The 12,556-nt window shown below is 38.0% G+C and overlaps 1 protein-coding gene across 1 annotated transcript in view; it reads right to left on the bottom strand.

Moving 5' to 3' along the window:
* The window catches only part of LOC127414195 (pro-neuregulin-3, membrane-bound isoform-like), a 602,373-nt gene that overhangs the window by 12,743 nt on the left and 577,074 nt on the right, over positions 1 to 12,556 (bottom strand). The window contains exons 7-8 of the mRNA XM_051652025.1: positions 7,072 to 7,178; positions 4,791 to 4,967 (exon numbers count right to left, since the gene is read on the bottom strand). Coding sequence (XP_051507985.1) covers positions 4,791 to 4,967; positions 7,072 to 7,178 — 284 coding nt within the window. The remainder of the gene's footprint in view (positions 1 to 4,790; positions 4,968 to 7,071; positions 7,179 to 12,556) is intronic.

Raw genomic sequence — 12,556 nt, 5'->3', positions numbered from 1 at the left:
GCACTTCTCTAACAGACATTTGCAGAGCAGCAGGCTGGGCAACACCCAACACCTTTGTGAGGTTCTACAATCTCTGGGTGGAACCGGTTTCGTCCCCTGTAGTGGCAGGCACAAGCAGGTAAGTCCGGGACAGCTGGTAGGGTGTATCGCTTGCGCATAGTGCCTTTCAACTCCCCTGAGCTGAAGATGTGCACTGTTGACTCCCAGTAGTGTTCACAAATTGTGTTCCCTGGATGACTTCCTCCGAGCCCTGTGGCAGACGAGTTTGTGGAGAAATTCGCTGCCGGCTCAGTACATGTGCTAACTAAGCCCTGTACTTGGGTAGGTGCTCCACATGTGTTGGTTCCCCATAGGTAACCCCATGCGACGTATATCTTCCGCTAACTCGTTTCCCTGTTGGTAAACTGCGTCTTCCATGGGCAGAGGCAGAGGATAAGAGGCCACAACTGGGCTAGCCTGTCTCTATCTTTTGGGCAGTCGACTTGTCCCCGAAGGGCCGTTCGACACTCATAACAGCGTTGGGGGAGGTTACATGTCGGCCTGGTGCGCTGGCTACGAGTCACACAGTGGTCTACCCGTCACACACCGCCAGTTCACGTAACACAGTTCAGCCAGTTATGGCGTTTCATATAGGGACCCCTAGTGTCACTTCATCGACACAACGTCAAGTGAGTGACAGATAAGGAACGTCCTGGTTACTTGCGTAACCTCCGAGACATTGTGTCCCTCCTGCCACAACGCTGAACTACCCGCTGAAATGGCCGGGACCTTGTCTTGGCTCCTCAGCACAAAACCTGAATGAGTGGTTGCATACCAGCTCCTTTTATACCCGTATGTTCGGGGGAGTGGTATGCAAATACAACTCGCCAATTTTCATTGGCCTTTTTTCAAAGACCAGAGGTGTTTCGGGCTCCCAAGAGTGACCCCTAATGTCACAACTATGACACAACGTCTCGTTCCCTCCATCAGGGAACGGAGGTTATGCAAGTAACCAGGACGTTTAGTAGAGCTGGGGTACTCAAGTTTGGACTCGGACATGAGTCTGAGTCATGAGTCCAATTTTAATGGACTTGGACTTGGAATTGTCACGGATTCGGATGCATTTTTACTCAGACTTGACTCGGACTCGAGCCTTTGGGACTCTGGAGTCCATGACATTTGTGATGCAATGAAAAAAATAAAAAAATAAATAACAAAACAGAAATTAATGAACACATATCTGTCTGCATGCAGCTGTATTAGCCCCTGAAGTTGTAGACATACCCAGAGTTGTTTTACTGTGTTTAAGCAACCACATGCACACACACACACGCACATGCACAGGCACACTCATCAGTCAACCAATATGCTTGAATGTTACTACAGAGACTACTGTATAACATCGACTACCAAGGTGGCTGGCATGGCGAAAACATAAAGACGGGTATGTAACCAATGTAATAGAAACTAAACAAGGCAGTTTCACATGACATGGGACCTGACAACTGGTAAAATTGCATGTGGTGATTTTGCAGCCAAGACGGTGCTCGCATTGCGGTTTCATTGTGGTTAAAAACTTAAAATCGAGAACATCATTGAGTCAAGTCACCCACATCATGTCTCTTGCAGTTAACTAAAAACAGAATATCAAAATAAATATACATAAAAATATTATTAATATTGGGTATTAAGTCTTTTAAGGCATAATTTATCTATACATGTAGACTTCTGTAGTCTCTTGTGGTCCATGCAGTGTTGTCAGCTTGAAGTGGTCCATAATAGCTTGATGAAATAACTGTGTAACTTTTTAAATAGTCGGGGGAAAAAAACTTATTGCTAAAGCAGTCAGCAACTCTAAACAGATAAACATAAATAGGTGCTATTTATTATTGATTGACTATTTTCAAAGCATTGAAGAACTGCTTAAAATACATTATTTTACAGCATTTGTCCACCATTCACAACATTCAACCATGCACAATAACATTTTTGGATATTTTGGGCAGTGAAATATTTTGTTTAATTTAATTATAGACTATAAAATAAATGCATTATTCCATGACAGAGTTTGTGTATGAAGCTAAACTTCTTGTTACGAGATGAATTTAGTTGGTTATGACGTTTTTATTTTACATTTTTATTTTATTTTATTTTTTATTATAAATCACCGTCTTTTTTTAGCCTACATAACTGACACTTTTAAAGGACAATTCTGTTAAATTTATGACTCAGAATTATTATTCTCCATGTTTTTGTGGTTAAAGAAGAGCTCAATGAAATTGTCTTTGGTTGGTATTTAAAGATTTCAGACAGATTGCAGACCGACACGGCTGCCGCTCAAGCAAATATAAAATAAAAATAAAAATTTTATCTTCTGCGGCAGCAGCTGCGAGATGCACATGGACGCATCAGGGATTTAGGTACACAAGCAGCATGCAGAACTGCCCTGCATTGTGCGGTTTCCCGCAAATTAACTAGAAAATCATGTCCGTGACGACATGGCCCTAATATTATCAGTGGGCTTTTCCAGTGTTTTTGGATGTAGCATTTGCAGTCAAATCGTGAGATGTAACTTCTCAGTGAGTGCCAATTACTACTGTGTTGACTCATTTGTATGTACTGTATTTTCCCAAATCAGTCGGCAGAAGCAGAAAAAAGATTCAGAAAGAAATCTCAGTATAGACTATTATTTCTTTAGATAGGGATAATTTTAAATAAAACAAAATTAAATTGAATTGACAAATTGAAAATGAAGTAGAAATAAAAACTAAGTAAAAATTTGAAACATAATAGCCTTGGTTGTAATGACTAATGCAGCTTTCACTTTATTTAGTCTATGTTTGAGTGGAGGGGAAAAAGCAACAAATAAATGAAATGTCAACAGAACACAATAAGAAGTGTGTTGAAGGACAGTTTTGTTTTCATACACCTAAAGCATATGCTTTCATTCTGAAACCACTTGAAGATTGTTCAGCAGGATACTAATCATAAAATATATATATGAAAGGCAACAGAGGTGTTTTTGTTACATTTATATTGACAAACTGTTTTTCTTAGTTGTGAAATTTGAAATAAGCTTAACATATTGATGTTGAGTTTACGGTTATAATTTGAATTCAGATTCATGAACAGATTCATTCGGACTCGACTCGGCCTATTATGAACTCGGTCTTCAGTCCGACTCAGCTCCTTTTGGACTCAGACTCAACTTGGACTCGATTGTTTAAAGACTCTTGACTTGTCTCTGACTCGATTAAGGTGGACTCGAACCCAGCAATACTGTTTAGAAGTTACATGTAACTTGTTGTGAATTCCTCATGTTTAGAAAAGGATATTGCATTATGTGTAGTGCGTTTTAAGGAAACGTTTTCATAGACCTTCACACTCGTGCCATTTTTAATGGGAATGACAATGATGCTGTAAGGGATAAACTTACCATCTCTTCAATGGCACAAATGCTAGAAAGCTCCTAGATTACATCTGATTTCCACAACTCAGATCAAAGATGCCACTGCTGTGAATAAGGTCTAGAATGAAAGCTATATATTCTGGCGTGCAATTTAGTTCAAGTTCACCTGTTCATTCCCTTCACTGTCTGTGCAGATATAAGTTGTAATGTTACTTTTATGTTGTCGATATAGTGATCTCATGTGCACAGAATGTGTTTGAGAGAGGTTATTAACCCTTGAGTAAAGTTAATTTTTCAAGTGCCCAGCTCTTGAAGCTCATGCAGCTCAAGCGTGGATTTCCCAAACATACTATGACTGGATTATTTGAATCAATTATTTCTATATTTGTCTTTAAATAAATAAATATTTAAATAAATAAACAGTGTTAGTGCATTCTTAATATCTTGCAGTATTATTTTTTGTCTTTATTTAATTATTTTTGTTATGTGCTGTGCTGTCTTCACAAGTTAGAAATAAAGAATTGTCTCCATTTCAAGGTCTTTAACATCACAGGATGATGCTGTGAAGCAGTACTTTCCTATTGTCTTTGTTTGGTATAATAAAACTTGAACTTGAGCTGGCCAGACAAAGTTCAACCGAGCATTGAGAAACACCTGAGATTATTCAATAAATTATGCTAATTTTTACCTTCACTTTGTCTCCTGCCTTCTGCTATATTCCCCTGCTGCCTATGCCTAGCTCTTGGACTGGTAGAAGAGTTAACATAATAAGCTGTTGATGTTGACTGGTTTTGGATATCAGACTAATCTCTGATATTTGAATATCTTATGAGAGACTTGGGAGACTGGATCTAACAGTCCTGGCGTTGTCATTCAGGATGGACGATTTCACATTCATGAGGCAGGATGGATGATCTAACAATTAAAACCATTTGATTATTGTAATAATGCAGCTTTTTCATCTTGTCTTTGACATCATTGACAAAATAAAAATTAAAAACGTAATTTTTTAAAAATGAGATTGACACTGCAGACTTTGTGTTTGGAACACACATATAATGCCTTATAATGCTGCCTCTGTAAGTTTAGGAACAGAGTGTCATCCACCAGAACTCAAAAGGACATTACCCTTCTTCAAAAAATAGCTCTCTGCATGTAATTTTCATTGCATTAATGCATCCCTACAACCAGAGAATCAAATACTAAAGTTGAATCTGTTAGAGCAGAACTATGCACAAGCATTAAATAATTAGCAAGTGGCACATGCTAATTATTTAATGCTTGTGCATAGTTCTGCTCTAACAGATTCAACTTTAGTTTTTGATTCTCTGGTTGTAGGGATGCAGGCTAGCAGGCTAAAATTACTTTTTAGCCTGCAGCAAAAGTAATGTTTCAACCTAACCTTCTCACTGACTCCTCTGAGCTGTCTACTTCCTGCAGGTGCTGGTAGGCGGGACCAGACTCTTGTGATCCTCCAATGGCATTGAGACATCCTCTGGTTATGGGTGGAGTTTTGCGGGAACCAGACTGAAGAGCAGGACGACAGGTTTGATCTGGACTGTGACAGAAGGAACTGCTCCTGAAAAAAACAAAACAAATAAATATCGCATATATGCTATAATTTAGGGCTTCAGACTGTAGTTTTGTATTTAAGCAGTAAGGTAGGACAGCTGTGCTATATTGTAAATACTGTCATAGTTAAAAGGCATAGTTAGGCATGACACAAAGCAGAGTTCCCGAAAACCCTTTACATGTGACTATTCACATTATAAGCACAGCCTTGTGTACCTCATTGCTTTTATAAAATGGTTACTTTATTTTAATGATTTATTTTATTAGGAAAATGTATTAAGATCTATCATTCTGCCAGAAGATATTATCCCTGACATAACAGAATGTAGACAAAAGACATATCGAACAGGTATGGGTGGGTTTATTGTTATTTTGCAATGGCAAAATGCCTTGTCTAATTGAAATTTATAATTTAGATTCAGAACTATGCGTTTTATAATACCTTTTAATCACTTTACAATATTTTAGTCTAGATATAATAATACAGCCTTGTAATGACAATGTAAAACAATATTGATCTTTATAGACTTTGCAATTTTTGTTCTGCTATTGATGTCTGTTTGTGATGAAAAATCCTCAATGTGAACAGCACATGTGATTCTCTCTCTTTCTGTGAATTTTTAGCCAGATCCATAGCATTAAAATATTTTACACTCACTTTCTCTCTCTCTCTGTCTCCATCTGGTGTGCTGAATGTTTTACAAAGAACATGTGTCCATAATGCTTGAATGAACAAAACTCAGGAATACAGGCCTTGGTCTGTATCCCTGCATCTGTAGTCTATCAAATAAATTTTTTTACTAAATATATTTCCTCTATCATAAAAAAATGAACCACACTGCAGATGAGTCACCTGGTTTGCAATTAGATATTTATGTGATACTGCTAGCCAGACTAAAGGGAGATGTTGTATATGCATTTGCACTGAATGGGGCCACATTAACATAGAGATTAATTGACCTATCAAACCGCTGGCAGTATGGAGCACATATTTGACTATTTGGTGAGAATAGCCTGAAGAGGAATTTCGGGCTCAATATTAGCTGAGTCTCCAACAAAGTGATAATTCGCTGCATATCTAAGTCCTTCATTATGCTGAGACAAGTGCAACCAGTTAGATTGTGATGATCTTTTGAAGACATGGGCAATAGAGTGAGGGCAAAGGCTGTTTGCAAACAAATTACAGGAAAAAAATATGATTGAATGAATGCACTGAGCCACAAACAAAAACAGAGCGTGGAATCAGGGCTTAACGTTTAGATAGAAGAAAGTATGAGGATTAAACAAGGCTGAAAGGATTTGTGTCTAGGCCATCAAAGACCACCCCCACCCCTCGCCAAAGCCCCATGATATGCACAAGCTCACGTCCACACTCTCTCTCTATCTTTCTTTGAGTTTTCCTGAGGTTTTCTTTGTTAGTAACCACAATGTAAGAAAATATTTAAATCTGCAAATATTTCAGTGAATCCACTGATACACATTTAATAAAAACAGTGGTCATAGATTACATTAAAGGAATAGTTCACCCAAAAATGTAAATTCTGTAATTATATACAAAACACAAAAGGAACATTTTGAAGGATTTCCATACAGGTCTTGATCCTTAATAATATCAAACATCATTGGTTCCAGAGTGTTACCTTTGCTTGGAGAGCTGAATAATTATTTGCATTACTGACTTGATTTTAGAGTGAATAAAGACTTACATTTTGGTCTGTTCCTCATGCAAAGCTCTTGTATGGTTTCAAAGGACTTAGCATATAGCAGACAAGTCTTTTTACTTGATGTGAATACTTTAAATCAATATAGACAACTGAAGCAATCTGTTGGTGTTGGCCATATGGTTCTGTTCTGGGAAAACTCCCTGCCCATCCATACAGTCATGCATGCATCAAATACCCCCAACCCTGTACTGTATTGTTACAGTAATCATTGCTAATATTTTGCTTGTAATGCCATTAAATCAACCATGAAAAATTAAGAATGAAGATATGTGTTTAACAATAAAACTGAGAATTAGCTGTGATGCTAATCTTCAGTAATCTCTCCTCTGCTGTGGATGCAGATTTGCATATAGATTATTCCCAGAAGTAATGTCAATATTATCATACCTGGGATGTTTGCCCTGTAGATCAGTAGAGGCATCAGTGTTCTGTGCAAAACTGGATTCTCGAACAGTGCCTATATGAGGTGGTGTGGACTTTGTGGGTTTATAATACTGTAAAAACAAAAAACACACAAAAAACAAGGAGAAATGTTAAATATCATGTTTTCAGTGGGTGATTTTATGAGTTGTCACCTAATTTATTTAATTAAGCAATATCATACAAGCAAGAGTGCTATTTTAATAAAGATCAGCATGACTGTGATGCGGCCGTAGCTGAAGGCACGATGCCACAGGTAATCATAGCCACCTTCATTTACAGCAAATGCTTTTAAACAAGCACTTTACCAAGCAACCTACAGACTAGCTGCCTTTGTTTTTCTTTTTTACTACAAATTGCTACAAACACAGGCAAGTGTAGTAATACAAACAGTGAAGCGCATCAATGCTGTTACTAAATGTCAGTGCTCTTGGAATGCCTCTTGTCCAATTAGATTAGAGAACAGTAACTAAGTAATAATATAATGTATCCAGTTTGCGTAAAGTGCACATACAGGATTCTGCTCTACTTCTTCCCTTGACACTTGGCCTTGACAAAGAATCTGTGGCTGATGTTTTGAAAATCCAACAGACATCTTTGGAACCTGCAGACAAATCCAATTTAAATTTCACACCTTGAAAATCTTCCTCATAAAAGCCCATTTCTGCTTTAGGCAGAATGCAGTGAATTATCCAAATGTCAGAGAGATACTTTATCTCCTTTAATATCCCACCTTCACTCCATGGTGACAAATAGAACAGAAGAGAGAGGGAGTGTAGAGGAGAACTGATGGCTGATAGGGGATCAGAGTAGGGAACCAGAGTCACTCTAATTAGGTAATATGTGGCGTAGTGGACTACAGCACTGAACTGGTAAGCAAAAGGTTGTTGGTTCAATCCCCACAGCCACCACCATTGTGTCCCTGAGCAAGGCACTGAACTCCAGGTTGCTCCAGGGGGATTGTCCCTGTAATAAGGGCACTGTAAGTCACTTTGGATAAAAGCATCTGTCAAATGCATAAATGTAATATAGCACTTTCAGGCTAGGTAAATCCAATGTTGCAATAGCTTCTTCTATGGAACTTGTTTGAGAGAACTTGTGAAGTGCAGAAAAGGTTGTATTTATGTAGCTAAGAGACCATATTTTGTGTGCTTTTCCTTTCTTCGTCATGGTTGTAAAAAACAAACAAACAAACAAAATAACATCTGAAAGGATGAACAGCATAGTGCTCAGAATGTAAAGGTTCCCTAAAACATTTATCTCCCTATCTCCTTAAATCTTACTAAAATCATAGGTTCCATACATGACAAATCTCTTTTCCTTTTTTAATAACAATTGTTTTCTATTTGGCAATTATGACTTGGGGCATCAGGTCTGAATACAGCTATTGTGTTATTCAGGCAACAGCCAAGTGAATTCAGACAAAATGTGCTAGTCCTAAATTCTTAATAAGTATACACAGCATTATCTGTTACTTTGATTTTTTTTTCTTTTTCTTTGATTCAGTATGCATATACATGTCAAACAGGGAAATTATATCAAATAAAATAAGGTCTGAGGGGGAAAAAATAGCCTAATGATTTTTTTTAATAAATAATAATAATAAATATAGCTGCAAGCACCATGGGCCCAATTCCACCCAGTGGCATTCTGAAAACAATGCAAGGTGGACACATGCATTTGGCATTTTACATTCTTCTAAACAATTTTGAAGCAATTTGGGTAAATATAAGAGGACTATTTTAAAGTGTGTTGTAAGAGCCACACTTCCTGCTGCCAGGTGGTGGTACTATGACCATGAACCAAAATAGTCACATCCATGTGATTAGCCCCCAAGTTGAAACATACATCTAAATTTTGATCTAAGTCACACATTGCATTAAGAAGATAGGCGATACTTCCTGTTTCCAATTTTTCACCACTAATTTAATGCCTCACCATGGCAACACCATTTGATATATCAAAAATCTGTTCACAATTTAGCATCTTCAATGTCTTGGCATAATATTGTCTAAATATGGTGAAATGAATCCCCTAGGAGGAGTTTTTAAAAGTTCAGAGACTGCAATTTACAGAAAATCCAAAATGGCTGACTTCTTTTTGGGTGGATCTAATAACTATAATTATGAAAGTTGTCCAGCTTGGTGAGAAATATGTATGTACCAAGTTTGGTGACTGTAGGTGAAAATGGGGGTGCTACACAGGCTTACATGCCCATTTTAAAGGGGGCACTACAGAGCCCCCCTGCATGCCCATGTGTGAACTTTTGCCCAGACCTAATGGCCAACGACTCTGATGTGTGTGCAAAATTTCATGAAATTTTAAGCATGCCAAGTGCCACAAAATACCCAAATATAGGAAGAAATGAAAAATAACAATTAATGTGTTGCCATGGCAAAAATCCCTTTACAATTTACATCAGCAGTGTCTTGACATTATTCTAAAGAATTTCCAAGCAATTCATGTAAACATAAGAGGGCTATTTCAAAGACTGTTAACAGTGCCATACTTCCTGCTGCCAGTTGGTGGCACTATGACCATGACCCATAATAGCCAAATAAATGTGATCAGCCCCATTACCAAACATACAGCTGAATTTTCATCAAAATCACACAGTGCACACAGAAGATATAAGGCACTTCCTTTTTTTCCATTTTCGCCATAAATTTATTGCTGGTATTGCACAAATTTGGTGCCAGTCACATGAATCCCCAAGGAGGAGTATTTAAAAGTTCAAATACACCTGAATACAATACAACATCATGTAATTTGATCCTTTGCCATGACAACACTTTTCAATATATCAAGAATCCCTTTACAATTTTAAATCAATGGTGTCTTGACATTATTCTAAACAATTTTGAATCGATTTGGGTAAATTTAAGAGGACTATTTCAAAGTCAGTTGTAAGTGCCACACTTCCTGCTGCCAGTTGATGGTGCTATGGCTGTGACTCATAATAGCCACATAAATTTGATCAGCCCCCATTACCAAACATACAGCTGAATTTTCATCAAAATCATACAATGCACACAGAAGATATAAGGAATTTCCTGTTTCACATTTCCCCCCTTCATTTATTGCATTGCCATGGCAACACTGTTCAATATATCAAAATTATGTTCATAATTTAGCATCTTCAATGTCTTGGCATAATGTTGCCTAAATTTGGTGATAGTGACATTAACCCCCTAGGAGGAGTATTCAAAAGTTCAGGGCCTGCAATTTTGCAAAAATGCACATTCAATCCAAAATGGCCGACTTTCTGTTGGGCGGCGCTAATGACTGTAATTTTGAAAGTTGTCCAGTTTGATGAGAACAATATATGTAGCAAGTTTAGTGACTGAAGAAGAAACTGACCCCACCACTTTTGTCAAAAGGTGGTGCTACAGAGTTCCCCAGCCACGCCCATGTGTTAACTTTTGCCCAGGCCTAATGGTCAACAACTCTGATGTGTGTGCAAAATATCATGAAAATTCAAGCATGCCATGTACCTCAAAAACATGTTAATGTACATAAAAAGGAATAATGACATTTAATGTGTTGCCATGGCAACACTATTTAAGATATCAAGAACCCCTTCAGAACTTTAAATCTGCACTGTCTTGACATTATTCTAAAAAAATTTAAGCAATTCAGATAAACATAAGAGGGATATTTCAAAGTCTGTTAAATGTGCCACACTTCCTTCAGCCAGTTGGTGGCACTACGACCATGACCCACAATAGCCACATCAATGTGATCAGCCTGCAATGCCAAACATACGGCTCAGTTTTGATGTAAATCACACGATGCACGCAGAAGATATGAGACGCTTCCAGTTTCCCATTTTTGTACATTATTTTATCGCGTCACCATGGCAACACCATTCGATATATCAAAAATCTGCTTGCAATTTAGCATCATCTATGTCTTGGCATGATGTCGCCCACATTTGTTACCTGTAAAATGAATCCCCTAAAAGGAGTATTTCAAATTCTAGAGCATGCATTTTTCAAACAATGCAAAATAGCTGACTTCCTGTTGGGCGGACCTTATGACTGTCAGTACAAAAGTTGTCCGAATTGATGAGATCTATATATGTACAAAGTTTGGTGATGGTAGCTCAAAAGGGATGTGCTACAGAGCCCCCCAAACATGCCCATCTTCTAGGTGGCGCTACAGAGCCCTCTCTACATGCCCATATATGAACTTTTGCCAAGCCCTAATGGGCAACAACTCTGACGTGTGTGCAAAATTTCATGAGTATTTGAGCATGTTAAGCCCCCCAAAAGCCCCCAAAACCTTGGGAAAAAAATCCCTTAGAAGAACAATAGGGTCTCCGCACTTTCAGTGCTTGGGCCCTAATAATCTTTAGAAGAACAATAGGGCCTCCACAATTTCAGTGCTTGGGCCCTAATAATAATTCTTAGAAGAACAATAGGGTCTCTGCACTTTCAGTGCTTGGGCCCTAATAATCTTTAGAAGAACAATTGGCCCTCCACACTTTCAGTGCTTGAGCCCTAATAATAATAATAATATTAATAATAATGCTGGAACTCTTATTGTACAATCTGATTCACACTGATGCACCTGCTGTGAACATGGGCATAAGGCTTAATACATGCAGTCTTGCATACTGGTTCCTCAGTAGGACTGTTAGACTGCAACGAGTGGGATGTTCGAGTAATGGACATTTTAATTTAACTGCAAAATAGTGCTGGGCTTCTAATATGCCAGACCACCACCTAATCTGAGTTTTATGATTAGCATGATGTGTCCCAAGGTAGATTTTAATTGTTTTAAATGCCAGAGAGGAGTTTCTGGAGTAAATGTAATATATTTGACAGGGTTCCGGTGAGTTTGAATTGTACTTCCATGCTGACCCTAAGATACAGCTGCATGTCGGTTTTAAATTGAATTTCTTAAACACAGAAATCAATAACTTTGAGGTATATGCGGGGGTAATGCAAGAGATAAATAATTTACATTTACAGTACATGACACAGACAAGACCACAATATCGTCCAAGAGAAGACTGTATACTGTAAACTACTTAAGTGTTATTTAATGTCTGTTTGTAGGCCGTGTGCTGAACCTTTAGTAAATTTTGCCTGGGAATGAGTGAGATGCATACAAAATATACACTCAACAAGCACTTCTGCTACTGTAGCCCATCCACCTCAAGGTTCAGTGTGTTGTGCATTCTGAGATGTTATTCTGCTCACTACAATTGTTCAGCGGGGTTATCTGAGTTACCGTAGCCTTTATTTCAGCTCGATCAAGGTGCTTCCTTCCACAGAGCTGCCATTCACTGGATGTGTTTTTTTTTTGTTTGTTTTTTTTGACACCATTCTGAGTAAATTCTTGAGACTGTTGTGCAAGATTTTATACATTGCATTGCTGCCACACGATTGGCTGTTTAGATAATCGCATGAATAGGTAGGTGTACAGGTGTTCCTAATAAAGTGGT

This window comes from Myxocyprinus asiaticus, chromosome 23, assembly GCF_019703515.2.
Source record: "Myxocyprinus asiaticus isolate MX2 ecotype Aquarium Trade chromosome 23, UBuf_Myxa_2, whole genome shotgun sequence".
NCBI lineage: Eukaryota > Metazoa > Chordata > Actinopteri > Cypriniformes > Catostomidae > Myxocyprinus > Myxocyprinus asiaticus.
The sequence above is the reverse complement of the archived record's forward strand: the minus strand, read 5'-3'. Positions and strand labels throughout refer to the sequence as shown.